We start from the raw sequence: 22,658 nt of genomic DNA on the forward strand, positions 1-22,658 counted from the left end.
AAATGTTCCATGCTTCAGTTACCACACAAGCTATTAAGACACTCTTTTGGTCCAAAATACAGTGTCTCTCTCTCCAATGCAAAAGGCCTAGTTGTTCTCTTCTGCCTCCGATCCCACCTCCCTCCAAGTGTCCTGATGGCAAGGTTCAGGTTTTAAAAAAATAAAGGACAGTAAACTTGAGAAGAAAGGAGAGGGAGAGAGGGAAAAAAAGTAAGCTCGTTAGCTGATGTTTTATAAACACAGTGAAACGGGTTAGAACTGAGCTGAGGGAGGAAGGGAGACAGGGCTGGGGACGGCCAAAGCCCCAGGAAACCCCCATTATAAACACAAAGACTATGCGATGATGCTTCACCAGAGAAATAGAAATAATAAAAGGAATCAGTACCAGATGGCCCTCTTCAGAAAAAAAAAAAGCAGGAGTGAAAACATTTCTTTTCAAATAGATAATGTAAGTCAGAGAGCTAAACAACTTCTTTTCTCTCGCTCTATGTCACTTTGTACTCTGGGGCACTGTCCAATACAGTGGATCTGGTCAACTCCTCCTCCTTGGCCCACACCACATGGTGGGGTCGGGAGTAGGGGCGGGACAGCCCCACAGTTTCAAGAGGAATCTCCTCTTTGTTTTTCTTTCCTTCTCAGGGTCTTCACCTCAAGTGACTAAAATGAAAAGGGGAAACAGATAAAGGTCACCACTGTCAGAATGAGAAAGCCAAGTTCCTTTGTTCTAGGGGCTGGCACGCCTCCTGTCTCAGACAGCCCAAAGTAATCCGCATCAACATTAATAGGTCTGAATCAGGACCTTCTGTCACAGTTGGGGTTTACAGACAGCCTGTCTCAGAGAGGTGATGCTTTTTAGACACTAATCTCTTCCTGTTCCCCATTCTTTTAAAATGGGCTATTATATTCTCTCATTTTCAGAGAAAACAATGACTTGAGAGGGGACTATCTATTAAATCCCAAATGGATTTACAAGACTAGCTCTCCTAGGAGCCTCTTCTACTCACTGGAGAAGGTGCTAGGGCCCTAAACAGTAAACGGTGAGAAGTAACAACTATTAGCATAATTTATAGGGTTCAAAGGCAAAATCCATCCATTTCAAAAGACCTTGGATAAAATGAATGGAGTTAAATAGGAAATGTGCTTCTGTTGCCTCCAGAACAATACTAATAGGTATAAGAGCTAACATTTATAGACCATTTACTATGTGTCAGACACTGAGTTAAGTGCTTTACATGAGACATTTAGTTTATTCCTCACAAGGGCCCCTTGAGGAAGGTCTTCCCATTTTATTGATGAGAGAACTGAGGCTAGTTAGTGGCAGAGCCAGGACTCAAACCTACATCTGATTCCAGAGTGTGCACTCTTAAAAGCTAGTCTCTGTTGCTTATAAACAAGACTCCTCCTCTCAACTGGAAATCCTATGCAGCCAAGAGGAGAGTACTGGGTCAGAAGGGAGGAGACCTCGATTGAATCCAAACCCTGCCCTCGGTTTGCTCTGTGACCATGGGGATACCATTGCCCTTCCCTGGGCCTCAGTCTCTTCATATGTGAAATAGAAAGATTTACTTATCTCGCCTGGATAGTTTTCCTGGGAAAAAAACTGATGTCACTGTTGTATCAGTAGTTTGCTTTCTAGCTTGTTTACTGTTTAGGGCCCTAGCACCTTCTCCAGTGAGTAGAAGAGGCTCCAAGGAGAGCTAGTCTTGTAAATCCTATTTGAGATTTAATAGATAGTCCCCTTTCAAGTTACCGTTTTCTCTGAAAATGAGAGAATATAATGGCCCATTTGAAAAAAAAGGTGGGTAGGGTGAGGAGGAAGAGATTAGTGTCTAAAAAGCATCGCCCCTCTGAGGCTGGCTGTCTGTAAACCCCAAGAGCGACAGGAGGTCCTGATTCAGACCTATTAATGTTGATGTGGATTACTTTGAGCTGAGACAGGAGGCGTGCCAGCCCCTATAAACACAGGCATACATTTACTTTATGAAGGAGAGGGACACACTTACGAGCATCTACGAGCCACAAACGTGAACACACATACAATAATAGTCTCGTACTTCAGGAATAGGGTGCGGCTGGTCTTAATGGGGAGTAGAAAACACTTGGGCTATGGAGCCAGAAAGACTGGGCTCAAACCCAGCTCTGCTGTCTATTAGCCGTGTGACTCTGGGTGAGTCATTTGACTTTCTAAGTCTCAAGTTTCCTCAATTATAAAATGAAGACGATTATCCCTCCCTACTGGGGTTTGAAGTTCAATGATACAAGGCTTCTAGCACAGAGCTTTATATACAGTAAGTGTTCAACATACAACACTTCCCTTCACTGAGTAGGACTCTAACTTGTCTGTCCTCTTCTTTTAGGTTAATTACTGTTGCTGATGGGTTCCTGGCTCAGGGGGTCGGGGGTTCACAGCACATCTCAGGAGGCTTTCTCTGCTCCCTGGATGTTCTCTCGGCCCTGTGTGCTGGCCTCTATCTCAAAGCAAGCTGCTGGGGCTGCCTGTGCACATTTCTTACCTTCCTCACAGTTCTCGCCCTTGTAGCCGGGGTTGCAGATGCAGGTGCCCATGATGCAGGTGCCATGGTTGCTGCAGGCCACATCAATACACTGGTTGGTGGGCACGTCGCACTCGGCGCCCTTCCAGCCGCTGTGGCACAGGCACCTGCCCTTCATGTACTGGCCGTTCCCACTACAGAGCACGGGGCAGGAGGCTGGGGAGACAGCAAGGGAAGCCTGGCATGAGTGAACACTCAGCGTACTCCACCAGCCTTTGTCCCTTTCTCTCCTTGGCCTGCCTGCTGTCTTGACCAAGGGCCTCAAGTGCTATGCTACAATTCCCAAGTGTGCATGTCTGTCTGTTTCTCTTGTTTTATTTCATTCCAGTATAAACACATCTGGAATTATAGGTGAAAGTGTGCCGTGCAGGGCCTGGTGGAGTTGGTTCCCACTGAATGCTGCTTTTCCTCATCCCCACTCCCATTACAGGTGCAGCATGGTGGTGGCCAGAATTCTTTGATAAGAAGCTTCAATCTGTTCCTTGGACTCTCTGGAAAAGATAGTGGCGGGGCCTCCTCCTGCCTGCCCCGAATCCCTCCTCCAGTGTTCTCCTCCTAATGACACTCCATTTTGCTTCCCCACATCTCAACTGCAGCACTACTTACCACTGTCTTTAACCTGGAGGATCTCAGTATATCTTGCCTTTCAGGACTCTGCTCAAGCCGCATACACCACTGGCCCCCATAAGAGAATAGCTAAGCCCAACTTAGCTCTTTAAAAAGTATTATGTTTCCATTCTGCCTCTTAGCATAAAGGGTTTTGTGATCATCTGTACGAAGGACACTATATAAAAATAAATTATACTGCTTTGTGCTGTAAGTACCTACCAGCCTTACTGAGATTCAATAAGCCTGTTCTATATATGACTCTTAACTTTAAGTGCATATGGGATGAGACGGTAATTCTTGTTAGAGGGAATGACGCATCTCTTCTCTCTGTACCACCTTCTCCTGGCCCCCACCTGGCATCTTCTCTTTTGAAAGCACTCGGCAGGTAATCGCTGTGCTTCCTCAGGGCTGCTGGCTCTGCTGCCTCAAACCAAGTCTATTTCACATTAGAAGGAATAAACAAGATCCCCAAAGCAGTGTCAGATCACTGTATTTGTAGGACACTGTTTCTTCAGCCTGGAAAGCCAACTCTGCCTTCCACTGATGAACAATTACTCAAGTATCAGGTCTCAGTTCCAATGTCATCTCATCTGGGGAGCCTTTCCTGGTCCTCATCCTGTCTAAGCTAAGGTTGCTGCTCCCTTTCACTCTGATAGGTGCTTCCTGTATGTGACCTTGCTGCAGTGTTTTACTTCTTAGTGACTGTCTCCCACATTGAAAATTCCTGGGCTTGGGACTGGCTCAGTGTTGTAACCTCAGTGTCCATTACAGGACCAGGCACTAAAGGGCACTAACCAATGCCTGCTGAATGAGTAAAGAGGTGGAAGAACCAAAGGAAGTGGCCATTTTAGTTTCCCCAAAGGGAGTGCCAAATTCTCAGGACTACAGATATTCTTTGGCATTTTCCTTAATTCTTCCAGGACAGAAATGAAGGTCAAATGGATAGGGTAGATCATGGGCAGCCTTTAAACTATGTGCTCAAATCTGAAGCAACATTAGGGTCCTGCGTGGAGAAGCAGTCTCACCTCCCAAGCCTCTCTTCCTTGGTGGTCTCAGCCATGAATCTGCCTGTACTAGTAGAAGGCAGTAATGGAGAAACCACAGGGCCAGGGAGAAACCATGCTAGCTGAAGATGAACCCCAAAGATGCTTGGCAAAGGGCGATCACTCTTTTAGGAGGAAATCAACTTTTAAAAGAACCCCCATGCCACTCCCTCTGCCTCCGCAGTGGGGCATAAAGTTCACCGTGGCTGCTCCTGTAAAGGCCCTTCCTTTCTGACCTCCCCAGTCATGCACACGAGGGTCACAATGGCTAAGGCCGTGGCTCTGCCTGCAGACCTCTCTCTCAGGGCTTCTGAAGAATGCCCTTGGGAGTCAGGAGGTGGCCCAGAGTTCAGCACTTGCTCTGAGAAGTGGAACCTGAGCGGCCCAAGGGGCCCGGGGTGTGGAAATCACAGGCCCACACGTGGAGCTCTCACCTCTGCCACAGTCAGGGCCCAGGAAGCCTAGGAAGCAGTGGCAGGTCCCAGAGATGCAGTCGCCGTTGCCATAGCAGTTGCTGGGACAGTTATCCACCGATTCTGGGGGAGAAAAGAGAAGAAATGCTGAAAACAAACTTTTTTACCCAAGCAGAGGGCCTAGGAATCAAGCCTCAGGTTAACTGGGACCCACACATTTGAGCTCTTCTGGCCCAATCACTGAAAGGAATTGAGTTAAAAATTACACGTTATTTTTACTCTTACTGAGGTACATCTTAACGGATATTAAGAGACATGTTCTGGAAAATGTTTGCCCGAACCAACTTTTTATAAATCAAATTTGTACCTTGAAATACATTGTTTTAGCTAAAAACTTTGGGAATAAACAGTATAACCTGTTAGCGGTGGTTATCTTTGGAAGCTAGGTTATGGTGTGATTCCTGTGGTCTCCTTTACACTTTCCTGTGTTTTACATGTTTTGTGCGTTTTATATTTTTCTCATAATGGGCTGGTATTCTACGAATGTTTCGTAAAGCTCCTGAGCATCTGTATATCTGTCTTCTTCCACCTCTGACTTATCAGCCAGGTCTTCACCATCTCTCGTGAGGCTAACACAACAGCCTCATGGCTGGCCTCTCAGCTTCTTCTCTTGTTCTCTCCCCACCTGGATTCATTCACCACCCAGCAGTCTAAATGATGTCTCTGCAATAAATCTGATCTTGTCATTCATTCCCTTACTTAAAACCCTTCAATGCCTCTCCATTTGAAAAAATGAAAAAAATCCAAGCTCTTTTAAAAGGCATAGGAATTTTCTTTCATATTCCATTTGCCCCATCAGCATCTGCTATCATGCTTACCTTTGCAAGGATATTACTTTCTCCAACTCTCTCTAATACTTTGGTATTATCCATGTGACATGTCAAGGAAATATAGAATTCATTTAAGAAAGATGTTAGTTAAAAATTCATCAATGTTTTAGAACTCTAGTTAGTAAACCCATTAGTTAGAAAATCCGTTTATTTGCAACAGCCCACTTCTCAATAATGCTGGATGTAGAATAAAGGAAAGAAGCCATGATAGAGTAAGTGCCTTTCTTTGTGCCATGTACTTCCACAAAGTTTATCTCATTTCACTGTCATGAAATCTACATGAATATATTGTTATAACTATTTCTCGCAAGCACGCAAAAGGTGGCTGAGAGATGAAGTGACTTGCTGAAGGCCACAAAGATACTATGTTGTGGAGCTAGGATTTGAATCCAGGCCTCTGGACTGTGAACCTGGTGTTCTTCAATGATATTATGCTATCTGGACCTTAAAGGAACTTAATCCACAGCGGATGCCAGAAGAATGAGTGAGGTGACAGATCTGTGGGATGGTGAGGCCAGTTCTGAAGACAGCAGAGGAGCCAGTTAAAAGGCAGAGAATTCTAGAACTTTCAGAGTCTAAAGGAAACCTGAGACCATCTAGCCCAATGCTCTCATTTAATAGAGAAAGAAACTGAGACCCAAAGGAAGGGCAGTGACTTGCCCAAGGTCTCAGAGTGAGTTAGCAGAGTCAGAGTTGAAAGTAGAGAAAAAGGCTAATAAGGAAGGACAGAGTTAAGGATTTAACCTGTGGTCTTAGCTCACAACTATAAGTCATGAAGCCAAGACTAAGGCCTCTATTAAATGAGACGTTGCTATTTAAGACATGAGTTTTGCCCACAAGAAATTTGCAGCCTAACTGGGAGAACAAGATAACATTGCCACTTGGGCAGCAGCTAGTGCATGGAAAAGCTCTGCTTAGAGTTAAGGAGAACTGTTTTTGAGGTCCATTACTCTTATACCATGCAGGAAAACCTAAAGCAACTTCATCTCATCTCTGGGTCTCACCTTCCTTCTATGTTAAATGAAGGTGATGACAGAGATGACACCTAGGACTGCTTCCTATTCTAAAATTCTATGAGTTATAATTATGAAAGCAGCTATGCAGAAAAGGCATCCAGACAAGGGCATTAAGCCTTAAATTCAGCAATGCACTTAACTGCAGCCAGTGCAATGACAGCTGATATGGGGGCAAAACCTGATATGGGGGCAGAGGAAAGGCTTCTCAGAGGAAGTGGGCTTGAAGAATGGCCTGGGTATGGATACATGAGGGGAAAGGTGGGGAGATGGTGAGGAATTCATAGCATGGTGTACTTCCCAGACAGGTTTTTTCCCAATTGTCTGCCATTATCAACTTGGAAACTACTTAAAAAGTTTAGGAAAAGGGTTCAAATGTGTGGTTCCTTTTGTGAGTGGGTGGGACATTCCACTCACTCTATGTTGTTCTTCTGCTAACATGAATAGTGTTTTACACTATCACAGAGTTAAGGACAAGAGGGTCTACTATAGCGTGTGTTCTCATTTTAGGGCCAAGTGGGCTGTGTCTTGGTAGAGTGAAGAATCCATGTTCTCAATACCTTTAAGTTAGAAGTGGCTTCCTAAATACTTTTTTTTTTTTTTGGTAAAGAATAGCTTAGGAAATTTTATTTTGAATGGTCTTTTAAAAATAAAAAAAAAACTAAATAAGGTTTAAGGCAAGATTATTTTCACTTTCAGCTACTAGCTAATGGCACAAATGGAGGGTGGGTTCCACCTGCAGTATTCCAGGAGTATAGGACAGAAAGGCAGAAGGCCTGGCCTCCAGGTCTTGTTCTGCTACTGAATGGCTACAGGGTGTTGGCAATGCCACTTCATCTTTCTGTACTAGTTTCCTCACCCTTGCACTTGCTCTCCCATTCTTTCCTCCTTGGCAGCTTCTATTCCCTCTTTCAAGTCCGCTTCAAATGTCACCTCCTCTAACAAGCCCTTCCTTAAACAGGCTAAGTTACTCCAGGACTCTCTTTCCTTCACTCCTATTAAAGCACCAAATAGTCTCCATTGTTGACCGTGAACTTGCTGGCGCCAGAAAACGAATTTAGTCATTTATGTATTTGCCCTGGTATCTAGTCCTTAGAAAGGTCTTAATAAACATTTATCGCTATCATTGAACAAATTCAACTGGATAATCTCAGAGATGTCTCCCAGATCTAAAATTCTATGGTTCAGTCCTTCTCAAAACCAGTGGTATAAAATTATCTCCTAATAAAATTACTATAATTATCAGTTGCATTTTTAACGGGATCAACTGCAGATAAATGTTACACATTTTCTAGATTTTGATTTAAGCCTGCAAGATACACACCTGTTAATCATCTACCAAAAAGCCTTCTTCAGAGTGAAAAAGTGAGGAAAGTCTTTTCTGTGACTGAGTATAGTGTTGATTGCTAAATCTGATAGTAGGGAAGGCTGTTTGTTATAAAACTTACCCAGGCTGTTGGTTTTAGGGGAGGCAGAAGTTTTAGGAGACGTGGAATAATTTTATGATAGCAGCAGGGAAGTAGAAGAGAGACATTTGGAGAAAATTTCCTTTTGATGAAATGTTTATGTATATAGTTTTCCTTCCACTTGGAAAGATTTCAACTACTTGGGGTCCACCTGGGATCCCACAAATAACGAGTCCCCACTGACCAGATATCTCTATGCTAAATGCTATTGCATAAAGAGAAGTGTGAACTTTACTCAATAAATGTGTTGCTATGTTTCCAATTAGTGTTTGGTGAATTTCTTCCTGCTTTTGGTCCTTCCTGCTTTGCTCATGTTCAAACTGCAGCTGCCTTCACTTTGCAGAAGGTAGATCTGCTCAAATCTAAGTTAAAAATTCAGCTGCCTATAAAAATACTGATTTTTATAACAGGGTGTGTGTCGTATTGGAAAACAGGGGCCTTTTCTCCTAGGTTTTTTTCTATCATAGCAGTGGGTTCTTCTAGGAAATTTGATTTTCAGGAACTTGTCTTTCCTTCCATCCATATTGGAATGCAGAGTTTAAATGTTTCTCTGGACATGTGCTGTGAGTGGATGTGTCCTCTGGATGTTGAACAAAATATTGCTGGAACTACAAAGGGGCACCTGCAGAAGGGAGAAAAGACAATAACGCTCCTCCCTGGAGGAGACATGGGAGACAGGAAACCACAGAGGTCTTGGTAAACCCACTGCAGTGCCTCATTTTCTGCTCGCCATCATTTTTCTAGAAACAAATCATTAGCATCACCGTGTCAAGGTGAAAGGATCACAGTTGATAAATATGTCCTCCTGGATCCAGGAAAAGCCTGCCTTCATTTGCCACCTTTTGCTTCTCTGTTTTGAAATCCCAAAGCCTCATTTTATAGGAAACAAGGAGAGATCACAGAGGAAATCCTGCCTGGATGAGGATGGCTAGACAGCCTAATTGCCTACTGGACTTGTTTCACAGGGGCAGTTATGAAAAGAGGCTCTTCTCCATGAGCTCCCATGACAAGGGCACACCTGCCTTGTGCCCTGGTCTGAGGAGCTACGCCTCTGTTGTCATTGGGTCCTGATATTGAATTCTAGCACCAAAGACTGAGAGAACCAGCTGTGAGTAAGGCTGGAGTTCACTAACCATCCTTGGTCTCTTCTCTTTTCTGCTCATCCAGCACTTATCCCTCCCTCCCAGCTCCTCCTTTTGTTCTCCCCTGTGATGTGTCCCAGCTAACAGAAGCTTGTGTTTAATATTTATAACTTCTTCCTTTGATTTTCTTGTCTCTCCTTAAGTTGTAAAAGTGGATGCTGGCATCTTTTGGGGAGAACTTGTTTGAGGAACCAAAGTCTATTCTCTGATGCCTCATTTTGGCTTCTCTGTAGGATGGATGCTAATGCTTCAGGCAAAAAGGAGAGAACTTGCACTCTAGGACAGCCAACTAGATGACTGGATGCATCACCTTGACTACAGCTAGTGACATTTATACTTTAGGTTACATCTATTATATTCTCTTTGATCCTGAAGGAGGATTGGGTTTATTATTGGCAACCAAAAGAGGAGTGGGAGACAAACTTGATAGCATAGTTGGGATTTCATTTTTATAGCAACTCAAAGTTGAGAGAAGACTCTAACAGAGACCTTCTCATTCCCTTAGATGGAACAGTGAAAATGTCAAATATTCTCATTCCTTATAATAATTACAAGAAATATGTACCTTTACTACCATTTTACAGTTTCAGGTGAAGACTGAGAGCTGAAGTCACTTTCTTAAGGTCATAGCCATAAGGGCAAACTTGGTGAACCAAGTTCTATCTGAATCAAAGTTTGTGGTATATGGTCTGGACCAAAGTCTGGACTCTGAAGTCAGGCTGCCTCTTACTTGAGATGTGCCTGTTGGACAAGCCATTTCTAAACATCAGTTTCCTCATGTGTGAAATGGGGTTAGTAATAGCACTTCAGATGGTTAATTAGAAGAGCAAATTGTATAGCACTGAGCATGTAAAGAGGTTTGCCCAGGACTTAGCACAGTTGGTATTTTGATTTTAGGAAAGGGTCACACATGCCTTCCATTTGTGAACCAAAGCAATATACTAACTTGGTCTAATGAATCCAAACCAGGCAATGTGGGTCACTGGGGGTAAACACACACACACACACACACACACACACACACACACTCCACAGAAAGTCCTCAGAGTTAAAACGGGAAAGTAAACAAGCCCTGTGCTGAATGTGAAGAAGGCAGGGTGTTTGGGTAAACTCCCTCCTGGGGAAAAGCACTGTCAAAGCAAATTAAACCTGTTGTCTCCCAGAAGCCCAAACACAGGCGGATTTGTGCCAACATCTCAAAGAACTTTTTTTCCCTCTGCACTCTAGATTGGCAGTGGGCAGGTGTCAGGTGCTAGAAAGCTGTTCCATGGCCCGTGAGGTGTCAGTCCCTGTAGGTGCCCCAGCTTTCCCTGCAGATGATGGAATTCAAAGGCCTTCAGACTGCAACAGTATAGGCCAATGCAATGACAAAAATTTGACAAAGCCCCTGACAACCTGGGCTAGAAGCTAGTTCTGCACTGGCATTTGAACTGGGAGATCTGTTTTCAATCATATCCAGAAGTTTACCAACCACTATTAAAAGCAGCTCTTAGGAGGGGTCTAGGAAAAAGATTATTCCCTTGATTACACTCAGTCTTGGTTCTTTGTTAATAATTTATTTGGGGGCAAACCAAATTTTACCGATGAGACTGTGAGCTCCTTGAAGACAAGCATCATGTCTGGTTCTCCAAACATATAAAGCAAGTTCTTAATAATATTTGTTGTTGAGAGACTAAGTAGGAATACAAGATGGAAATGAAATGGAAGATAGAAGTCAGGGCAGTAGGCATGACACAACTGTCAGACTCAAGAGACTAGTTGGTGGCCAAACAAGACTATTGTTTCCTTGTCCTATACATTTAGATGTATAATGCTGAGAATGAAGGGAGTGATAAGAGGTTAGGTTTTGTATTGTACTCTCAGACTATATTTGGAGTTTAGTAGTTCGCATCTGGGAGCCACATTGAAGAGACTGATAAGATAAACTGGAACTTGTTCATCAAAGAGCAACCAGAAGGATGAGAGAATTGAAACCACATTGCAAATAAAGAATTCTTGAAGGAGTTAGGAATTTAGCTTACCAAGGGAGTATGACCTCTATTTTAAAATATCTGATGGGTTGATATGTGAAATAAGCATAAGACTTTTATTTTGTGGCTCTCATTGGTTGACCTAGGTCCAATGAGTAAGGACTAGAGTCCTTAGAAAAGGGACTTGTTTCAAAGGAAAAGCATTTTGTAAGAGTCAGAGCTGAATACCACTTACTATGTTGGGTTATATTCTGTTGATGTGTCTGTATGTGTCCAAATATTGTAAACTTCTTGAGGGAAGGAAATGTGTTATTCACCTCTGAATCTGTAGTAAATAGTATCATTCTTGACTCAAAGCAGGTGTTAAATGAACATTTGTTGGATGAATGACTAAATGAATGGACTAGGTAACCTATAAGGTCATACATTTTCACCCACTGGCTGTATTCAAGGAGAGGGTGAATTAATGACCAGAGGGATATTGCAGGGATAGAAGATAAACTGTATGGAATCTCCCAAACCTGAAATCTTGCAATTCTATGAGTCGTGGTGTAAGGGAACATGCCTGGACTGTATCTAGAGATGGGTTCTACCCTTCTCCTGCCACCAGCTTGTTAGGTGACCTTGGCCTAGTCTCTTTCGGGGACTTTCTTTTCATCTATAAAATTCATTAAATTTATTCGACAAGAATTTACTGAACATCTACTCTGGCTCAGGAAGTGTTCCAGTGAAGCAACCCGCTGAGGTGATCTTTCAGATCTAACATCCAGTAATCTAATGAATCAAACCAAATTGTCAGTACTTAGAAAACTACAAAACAGATTAAAAGGCTTTGATCATCATCATGTTTAAGGCCTGAGGGAGAAAAAGGAAGTTGGTTGTTTAAGGGTAGATTCCAACTTTTCAAACCTCCCTGCTGTGTCCTCAGGTAACGAGCATCACGTTATCATCTCTCATGTGAAAGGAGTCTCCAGCAAGTCACCAGGCCGAGTATGCAGGGACAGGACTAGAGAGCAGGCGGCTTGCTGGCTGCTTCTGGCAAGGAGCTCTCACATCTTTTCCTAGGGCTGCTGGCAACAGCTTTCACAGATGTCGGAGTCCCCACAGTTGGCTCTGGTTCTGCTGCCTTTCCCAGAGAAGCTGCACATGCATCGTCTCCTTTCACGCCCTGTGAGTGGGTGCTGGAGAGGCCACTGAGACACACACGTCAAATGGTGATGAGACTGACAGGCGCTACGCCGTTCAAGAGCATAAGCGTTTTCAAAGGAGAGGTGCTGCTCACACGTTTGGAGATGCTTTCTCCTCCATTAGAGCTTCATCGATCCTTCACCCAGAGCTCCTTCTGAGGAGCACTCCTCCCCAATCTAGGAGATCCTCCACTATGCCACTACTGCCAGTCCAATGAGAACACATGCTGGTCTCACTTTTCAGTCTCTGACAGAAGTGAAGACTACAAAAAGGATGCCGCCAGTATCAGGAAATCCCAAATAGGACCTATTTTGGTTTTGCTAATTGAAATTCTGGTTTTAAAACACACCTACTAGCATTCAAATTCAAAATGCAGTTCTGGCCACTCACAACTGTATCATACTTGGACAATGAGCGTGATCCATTTACTCATCGTCATTCATTCATTCAAACAAGTCTCTGTTGACTCGACTGTGCTGATGCCATCAGGGGGACCACAGTGTGATCCTTGTCCTCAAGGAGCAGGAATAGGCTTTAGGCTTTGGAGTCGGGCATATCTGAATCTAAATTTCATCTCTTACTTCTAGGGGTGAGACTTAGAGTAAGTCATTGTATCTGAGGTCTCAGTTTACTTATCTATGAAATGAGAAAACCACTTGTCTTACACCCTTGTTGTGAAGATTAAATAAAATCACTATACATGTATGATTATATGTGTGTCTATGTGTATGCATATGTATGTGTACACAGAAGGTGCTCAGGAAATGTTGATTTATAGTTTATTTTAGTTTCAGGATAGTTTCAGTGTTTATCAAATTTTAGCCTGTGTCAGTCCCCTGAAGAGCTTGTTAAAACATGGATTGCTGGGCCCGACTCCCAGAGTTTCTGATTTAATAGGTCTAGGGAAGAGTCCTAGATGATGATGATGCCTTTGGTCTGGGTACCACTTTGAGAACCACTGGTCTGGAAAAGAGGCTGAGACTTTACACACAGGTCTGTCAAACCAAGCCAGAGGGGACAGAAAGATCTAAACTATGCAAGAACACAAAAAAAATGGTGGACTACTTCCAAAGAGAAGGGCTTGGTCCTCATGGAGGTAATATTTGAATAGCTCTTAAAGAATAGGCAGACTTTTGAAATGCAAAGCAGTTCTGGGCAAGACAGGGGTCCAATAAGCCAGATCCAGAATAATCATCTTTGCTGCTCCCATGCAGTGACCTGCTGATCATCATGCCAACTTCGTGTCAAGTCTGTCTTCAGAACAAATTACTTAAGAAATCAGTTTTTTAAAAGCTCAACTCAGCTGCTGGGTAGAGAGTTCCATCTAATGAGCATCACTTTGTGCTGAATTATTCCGTGATGATAGACAATGGAGGAACAGAAACAGGCTCTGAGGAGGTGGGGGTGGGGGAAACAGCTAATTATTCTCCAATCATTTATCCAGGCTTGTCTCCAAGCTCAATACCACTTACAAACCACATAGAAAACCAAGTCCGCCTTCCCCCTTTATGTCAGCATAGCCAGGTCTGAAAACACACAGAACTATGTAAAGATGACCTAGATACCTGTGGGTTAAAACTCCCACGCTGCCCTGGGCTTTGCTTGGGAAATGGAAATGTCTGGTCTATGTTACCTCTGGCCTGAACCACTGCATCCTATTCTGAGTAGACTTTCGCTCCAGCCTTGTTCCTTTCAGTCTGTCCTATCTCTGTTGGCCAGAGCTGTCATCCTGGAATTGAGCCTCTTCAGGTGACTGCTCTATAGCATCTAGAGTAGATCACAAACTGGAAGCCTGTGGAAACATCTGTTTGCATAGTGTTTTTAAAAAATTGAGTTAGTTGTCAGATTTTTTTTTTTTAAAGAAGAGTTCAAAGAAAAATCTTACTGGCTGTTCTTGAATAATTGGAAGATCCAGCATGGCAACAACCTTTTATCATTTAGAAGAGACCCAGACCCTGTGGTTATCCACAGTCCCTATCTGCAGCTTCTTGCACTACTGTTACTTGCCTGGTCCCTGAGGAATATGAATATATGACCCTGGCCTGGAGCAGTTTCTGAAAGACACTTATTTGAGTATTGCCTTCATGCTGTTGCCATAGTCACATACCATCTGTCCTATTATTCACTCAGTATTTTTTGACCCATTTATTGTCTTAAAAAATTTTTAAAAACAGAAATTCAATTCCCAATTACTAAAATAAATTCATAATTTTTAAAATAGAAGCTGTCTATACATGATCTAAAATAATCTCAAGAACTATACTTTTAGGAACTCTGGCAAGGAGAAAGCTCAAATTTCTGAACCAGGAGTTTAAGGCCTCAACTTCCCTTTCCAAATGAATTTCTTTGCCACAAGGGTCCTCCTCAGGTCCACTTTGTGCTGCTGCCAAATTTCCCCCCATCCATCCCTTCCTCAACCCACACATCCTTTTCAGCCTCCCTGACTATGCTAATGCTGATGACTTCACCTGCAAAGCACTTCCTCAGCCCCTTACACTTGTCCAAGTCCTAAGCATCCTTCATGCCCCAATTTAAATGTTACTCCTTTCATGAAGCTTCCCCAGATTCCTCTTAGCAAGAGAGGTTTCTCTCATGTGAATCCTCATGGCACTTTACTTCTATCCTTCACTTATCACCTACTGCTTTCTACGTTGAAGCCTAGTATTTATGAATATGGCCCCCTTTTCCTGGTAGACTGCAAATTCCTTGAGAGTAAGGGACCCATTTCCAATTCCCCATCTTGTCCTTTCTCCACAGTGACTGGCACATGGCCTTGTCTGGAGTAACTACTCACTCACCACTTGTTAAATATCAGATGACAAAGGGCAACTTGTGGTTGATTTCATGTCCTTTGGTGTGTTCAGCCTCAAATCCTGAGACTGGGCACCTTTTGTCGGGTCTAGACTGTTTACTTCCTTGCTGATTTCTTTTCTTTCTTTCTTTTTTTTTTTCAAATTTCATTTCTATAATTTTTTTTCCAGACCTATATCTTTCCTTTCATTTTTCTTCCTCTGGGCTTGTTACATTCAGCTAGACACTATATTGGGCCCTCTTCTCCCAAAACAGCCCTAACCAGGGGAACATGCAATAATAAAGTTTTGCAGGGCCCCAAATCTGTTTTCTAGCAAGAACTGTCAAGATGGCTTCTGTGAATTATATACTTGCATTACTTCTACTAGGACAAAACACAATAAAATGATTAACAAGATGGATAAATTCTCAGACTCTGGTGGATTTTTCTTTATAATAATTATGCGTGTTGGTCTGTCTCACAATTATTTGAACAGTATTTCTTTCTTATTTATCTAATATGTAACACTCAACATAGTAAGTTGGGTCTATATCTTTGGGCCAGAGGCCAGGTTGGACTTCTGCTGGACACCAAATCCTATTAGAGATCATGGTAATGTAATTATATGTTCAAGTTAAATATTTTATAGCTGCTCTAGCCACCTAGACAGATCACTCCCTCAGCCTCTAGGCAGAAACTGCACAATGACAAAAGCAAAAGCTACATATCTCGCAAGGAACTGAGAAACAGTTGCTGTTGTGAAAAGTTTATGGAAACTTCTGGCTACCTCTGACTGACAGCAGCAGGACTGTAAGACACCATTATACTAGCTTATAATACAATTATGAGCTCCTGCCTGGCCCTGACCTAAAGGGAAGCCTCCCCACTTCCCTGACCAATGAAAGGCTGGCCTGACCATGTGCCAGGGCTGTCTGCTCTCTATTTAGTAAGAGGTTTGAAAGTGGTCTATAGTTACAGCTCTTGGCTATCTGCATGCCTGAATGATGAGAGTCCATGGGGTCCTTGAAGCACTAAACCATGGTCCCCACGGCTGGCCAGCCTCTTCCCCAGTCCCCAGTTCCTTCTACTTGTCCCCTGGGCTGGAGTGTGAGCACCAACCCAGGCATGGTCATCTGGGACCTGCTTCCTTGTGCTCCATTCATCAGGGCTGGATCCTGCCTCTGGCACAATTTGACTGCACTTGGATGGAATTCCCTGACTCACGACTCAGCATGAACTATGCGATCAGGCAGACCTGGGTCTGACTTCCAATTCTGACTCTCACTAGCAGTACAACCCTGGGCAAATCATTTAGGGTCTTTGAACCCTGGTTTCCTTACTCACCTATTTCATAGCAAGGCTGGGGGTTAAATGAGATAATGCATGTAAAGCACATAGTGGAGCTTGCAGTAAATGCCTCATCAGTGGTAGAAAAAATGAAACCAAGTCAAAAACAAACAAACAAACAAAGCAAATCTATTTTGCATAGGCCAGGTCAGAGGCTTTGAGGTATAATAGAAAGAGCTCAGGCTTGAGAGATCTTTGGTATTCTCATCCCACTCTGTCATCTCCTGTGTGACCTTGAGCAAGTCACCTCTGTGCCCCACTTTCTTTCTCTATAAAATCAGAGTGATTATATGGTGTATGACACACAGTAGGTGTTGCAGCATTAGTAGATGAGTGGCTACAGATAGGGGGTCATGGACATTTCCAGATGGGTTAGCATTACCTGGCTGTCTCCCTGGCTAACCCCTGCTCACTTCTCCATCATCAGGGGCTCCTGGTATGCTGTGTGCATGGGTATGCGCAATTTATGACAATAGGAAAAGAGGGAGCCAGCTCTAAGCTTTGGAAAGCAGCAACTAATGTTCCAACATCATTTCCACAAGCATTAGCTTATATATTAAGACACGACTAAGTCTATGTAAGATTATGTTTCTTCCATAAGAAACACACTTCAGTACTCTGGGATGTGCCCACACAAACGTACTGGGGATGCTGAATTCTCTCTTCCTTTCAGCTCATACCTCCAAGGCATGGATGGACATGCTATAGACAGAATTATGTTTTGAGTTGTCAGAACCCCTAGGGACATTCCCCTTGAACCCTTCACACTGTTAACCCCTGGCTTCTTCCCTCTGTTACTGCTCACCCTGCACCACAACATGGGAGGCTGGTTCTGCTGACAGAACCTGATCCATCACTATAGCTGGGGGTGGACCCAGAAGTCAAAGGGAGAACATGCCCACACAGGAGCTGCTAGAGCTGCCACCTGCTCATACTTAAAACTGAGGGTGATGAGGCTGATCCCGGGCTTGCTAGGTCTTGAGGTTTCTAAAGAAGGTCACAGAAAGCAGGAAAAACAGATCGCCCTCTCAAGGAACAGACTCCCTGGCTGAGCCTTCTGCCTCCTGGGGCTGGGGTGAAAGGCTCCTTGATCCCGAGCCCTGCACCTGTAGAGACAGTATCTTTGCCTGCCTTAGCCTGAGCAGCTGCAGAGCCTTCTGTCGCCCTGCTTCCAGTCCTGGCAACTGGCCAGTCTTCCAGCGGACACAAGTGCGCGTCCTCTCCAAAGCAGCTGGTTCTGAGGGGACCGCTGCTCCAGTCATCTGATAGTCTGGAATGTTTAGGGAGAGCAGCTTCAGTTCATGACGGATGTGTGTAACCCCTCTTCCCTGCCAGGCCCTAGGGAAATCCCAAACTTTACATTCAACTGTCTGCACAATAAATTAGGAGAAAGACACTGGCCAGAGAACACTTTCAAAGACATCCTCTGAAAGTCAAAGACGTGCTAGAATAGTTGACCTCTCACTCTTGCCCTCTAAGCTTCTTAGATTTCCAGTGCAAGTACAAGTTTTTAATCACAAAGTAATAAATTCAGACAATAAGGTAATACTATAAGAATAGCTGTCACTGCCATCCGTTATTGAGTCCTGCTATGTGTTAGGTCCTGCGATAAGCATGCTAATCTCATACATTATCTTATTTGACTCTCACCCCAGCATTGAGGTAAGTGTCATTATCCCCACTTTTCAGATGAGGAAACGGAGGCTTGGAGAAGTGAAATGGCTCGCCCAACGTTGCACAGCTAAACACTCATAGGTCTCCCAAACTAGTTACTGAAAATCTACTATGTACCAGGTATAGGAGATTAGATAATTTAGTCACCTCTTTCTCTGCCCAACTCCCATTTCCATACTGCTCAAGCTTTCCTGACAGCTCAGGTGAAACTGCATTGCTCAGTCATCCCTATGCCTGCTTCCTCCAGAACAATTAGTGCTCTGGAGGGCCAAGGTGGGGTCTAAGCCCCTCTGTAGCCCCAGCTCCCAGTCCATGGACAGCCCAAGAACCAATGCTTGGTAAAACAGTCAGTGGAGATATAATGAAGGCACAGCCTTTGCCCTCTGACCTCACAGTCTGATACAGGTGACAAGATGGCTTACGACATGGTTAAGTGCCTGCCATGAACAAATGTGTAAAGCCCAGAGGAGGAAGCAACACTACAGGGACCTCCATGAAAGCACCGTAGCTCAGCACTGGGGCTTGGGAGATAGTCTCCAGGCAGAGAAGGGCCCCTGGGGTATTTAGAAAAAGTGGAATATGTTCAAAGGCAGGTGTTCTCAGAATCAAGTACAGTGGCAGGGCTGGAATATAGGACGAGCAGCAGAATTCAGGCTGTGAAGGGCAGTCAGCTAATGGGCGCCAATAATGAGGGACAAAAGACTTCCCACAGTCTAAGCTGGATGCCGAATGAGCTTTAAGCAAATCAGAGTGCTCGCTGTTGTAAATATCATGCCTCTGACATTTTGAGACCCACAACAACCAAACTGGCTGAAATTACAGGTCTACAGCTCTGAATCCTCCCAAGAAAACATCTTCATTCAGACCCTCAGCCAGTCAACATGTCTCTGCTTTGGGATTCAGACTCAAGTACACATAAAAGGAAATAGTATGAGAGCCCACTGCGTGTCAGGCAGATGTCAATGCATTATCTCATTAAATCCTTCTGTAGCTCAGGGAGGATAATTACCTTTCTCAAGGTCTCACAGCTGGGTGGCTGCAGAACTGGGATGAGAACCCTGCTCTCTCATTCCCATTCAGTCATGTCAGCCTTCTCCTACGCTTCAAGTAGCTTCTCATCCTGGATCTTTGTTCTGTAGCTCCTCCCTTCCTTTCTTCCTATCCAAATCCTCCTAGGCCTTCTGGGTCCACCCTAGCCTATGGTGACCCTCATTACCGGCCTTCTCAAAATTTCCTTGACAATTCACTTGGCGCTACCCACTGTTGTCTTCAATGCTGTCATTGTTGTCTTCTCTGGCTGTGAGAAGCTCTGAGAGGACAAGGACCCCAGTCTTACATGCATTTGTTGCCCCAAGGAGCAGCACAGTGCTTTGCAAACAAAATAAAAATAAATGTACAACCAATACATGTGTTTTTAAGTTAATTTGCTTTTTTTATGAGAATTAGTAGAGTTGGGTATATAAAGATAAAACAAACCTAAATTTGGACAATTTTGTAAAAACAAATATGAAATTGGGATTAGGAATAACAACAATATTAGCACCTACTGTGCACTTAGTGGAAAGCCTGCTCTACATGCTCTGCCCTGCTGCGGTCTGGCCTGTTTTGTAGGACTGCTACACACCCATCATTCTGGGACTTCTCTTTGCCTCTCTCACTTATTGAACCCCTTGTTTCCTGGATCCCCCTTTTTGGTTTACTTTGTGGTTTTGGTGGAATGCATTTTCCAGAAGCTTCCTGAGAGAGGTGAATGGGAGGTATGATTTTAGGACTGTGCATGGCTGTAAATATCTTTATTTTTCCCTTATACTTTGTTGATAATCCAATTGTCTGTGTGAGATGAAAGGGGGACCCTACAGGTCTAAATGCTGCTGCTTACATACCACTTAGACCTGAATCCATCTGCTCGTCAGCTCCATGCCCCACCCTTGCCCTCTGCCGTATGCAACACCTTGTTCCAGAGAATTTCTGGGGCTCTGCTCCTCACTGACATCTCGTCAGCAGGGGCTCAGTATTCTGCTTTCTCCATACTGCTAACTCAACCCACTTTTGGTTTTCTTGACATCTCTTGATGGCTATTGTTTCTTTTCCTTTTTGTCCTTGTGGGTTTACTCCTTGTTTGTTTTAAATCATTCCTCTCATTATGGTGGGACTCCAGGAGGGAGAGAGATATAACATTCAACCACAAGTTCCTCTCAGTAGAATTTGAGACGATTTCCTAGTCCCTTTCCTGAAGTATCCTCTTCCTTCAGCTTTAAAAACAGCATATCTTCTGATATTTTTGCCACTATAGCTACTCTTCCTAACCCTCCTTTTCTGGCTCCTCCTCTACCCATTAAATGCCAGTGGTCCTCAGGCATCTGTCTTATGTCCTCCTCCCTTCTCACTGCTTGCCACTCACTTTGCTCTCCCTACACAATATTTTGAGGTCTCAGCTTAGATGACATATACTTGGAATAAACCTTCCATGACCCCACCCCAATTAGGTTAGCTCCCCTTGGTCAGTGCTCCCCAAAATGCCACTCCTCTCCTTCATAAACCGTCATAGTCACGTTACTGATCGATGTCCTCCTCCATGCAGGCAGAGATCTACCAGGGCAGGTCCCTTCTGCCTTGTTCACAGCCATCACCACTGTCCTATCAGAAGCATATAGAAGGTGTGGCAGAAACACACACTGGATGAATGTGTGCTTACAAGGATAAATGAAAACAGATCAATCAATCAAACAGAACTGGATTCAAATCCAGTCTTGTCCATATACTTGCTGTGGATCTTGGACCAGCAAAGGAGCCTTTGAGGAAAGAGCCTTAACTTCTGAAACTCAGCTACTTCTTCTACTAAGTAAGAATGATCATCTGAGGAACCTCCTACCTCACTGAATTAAAATGAAAAAAGCTGTATGCCACCGTCCTGAGAAAGCTAAAAGCCCTATACAACATAAGGAATTATTACTGTCACGGTAAACTCTGCTGCACAGAAAATACTTGTCTGTTTGGGTATGGGGGATGCAGGAAACACAACTGAAGGTTCAGGTTTCAAATCTCACGATTCTTTAAACTATGCTTTCTTTCTTAAAGTAAATGCCACTACGTCTTCTCTGGTATCCTCAGACACTAGACATTTAGGATGGAGGGACCACCTGTGGTCTTGTCTTTCACCTCAAGCAAAGCTGATTTAGAAAGCATTAGTGTGCCTTCATGGTTAATGGTTTTAACTTAATGCATTCTTTAAAAAGTAAAAACAATAAAAAAATGAAAATAGTTATATACATACAGGTGTGTAAAGAGAGCTGAAGATACACACGTGTCTGTAGCACCTACAGCGCTTAAAGAAACTATCCTGGCAGCAACTTTGGTTCAACTCAGATCCTCTCCTGGTCCTCTAGATTTGTCCATTCTATCACTTGTGCCAACTGGGGAGAGCAGGAAACCTTTAGAAAACTCTGGCTCTTAGAGGCTGTAAGGTGGACAAAGGCCTCCTTTGGAGCTCCCATCAGTCAGCGCTTGGAAGCTCTGCTTCAGGTTCAGCTTGGAAGAGCGCCAGGCTCCACTGCCCAGCTTGACAAACACCCCGAACAGCACCCTCTAAATGTCGGTTTGGTTTCAACGGCAGGAACTGGGCAAATGGAAATTGGACTGGTCTCAGAGTTGAAAGACTTGAATTCAAGTTCAAATTCTGCCTCTAAACTATTGAATTAGGCAAATTGCATTGTTATTGATAGATGTGTTCATATTGTAAACATAAACTTCTGTGTCCTACCTCTGGGGCTGAAAATTATAAGCATTATCCCATGTTTCATACTCATCATAATGATAATTTTTAATGGCCGCATAATATTCACTAAGTGAATATTCCATAATTTGCTTATATACTTTCTTATTATTAGAAATTGTATTGCTTCCAAATGTTCACAACTGTAAGCAATGCTGAGATAAGCAAGCAGCTTTTTCAAGGTATTGGTTTATTTCTTTAAGACTCAGAAGTTGAAAATATGAACATTTTTACGATTTGATACAAAAATGCCGATTTGCTTTCCCAAAGGGTTGCATTGATTTACAATGCATCTGGTAATATATATGGGTATGGCTGCACTGTGGTCCCCTTTGGGACTGGATATTAACTTTGAGAGGGTTTCTAATTTATTAGGTAAAAAATGATATACACAATTATTTTAATTTGCACTTCTTCTAGATGACTAATCAGGTTAAATATATTTTAGGTATGTTTACAGCATACTATATTTTTTGGAAGCTTTTCTACACATGAGCTTTAGCCATTTATCTATGAGATCATAATTTTTTCACGGCATATACACTTTAATATAATATAGATATTAACTCTTCTTTGGTCTCTCATATTTACGGCAAGTATTTTCCCATTCTACTCAATTTTCTTATTTTGCTAAGTCTCATAAGACTTATGGAAGTTTTATATTTCTTATGGAGGCATTTGTCAGTCTTTTTCTTTGTGATTTCTTCAATGACTCAAGCTTAAAAGTCCTTCTCTAAGTCACAGATATGCAAATATTGGGTTTTACCCTCTTTTAGTTTGACTTTTAA

The 22,658-nt window shown here is 43.2% G+C and overlaps 1 protein-coding gene across 8 annotated transcripts in view; it reads right to left on the reverse strand.

Moving 5' to 3' along the window:
* The window catches only part of TENM4 (teneurin transmembrane protein 4), a 691,021-nt gene that overhangs the window by 131,674 nt on the left and 536,689 nt on the right, over window positions 1-22,658 (reverse strand). For all 8 annotated transcript variants that reach the window (XM_025042569.1, XM_015600544.2, XM_015600547.2 and 5 more), the window contains 2 exons: window positions 4,639-4,740; window positions 2,514-2,708 (listed from right to left, as the gene is read on the reverse strand). In XM_025042569.1, coding sequence (XP_024898337.1) covers window positions 2,514-2,708; window positions 4,639-4,740 — 297 coding nt within the window. The remainder of the gene's footprint in view (window positions 1-2,513; window positions 2,709-4,638; window positions 4,741-22,658) is intronic.

This window comes from Pteropus alecto, unplaced genomic scaffold, assembly GCF_000325575.1.
Source record: "Pteropus alecto unplaced genomic scaffold, ASM32557v1 scaffold7, whole genome shotgun sequence".
NCBI classification, from domain to species: Eukaryota; Metazoa; Chordata; class Mammalia; order Chiroptera; family Pteropodidae; genus Pteropus; species Pteropus alecto.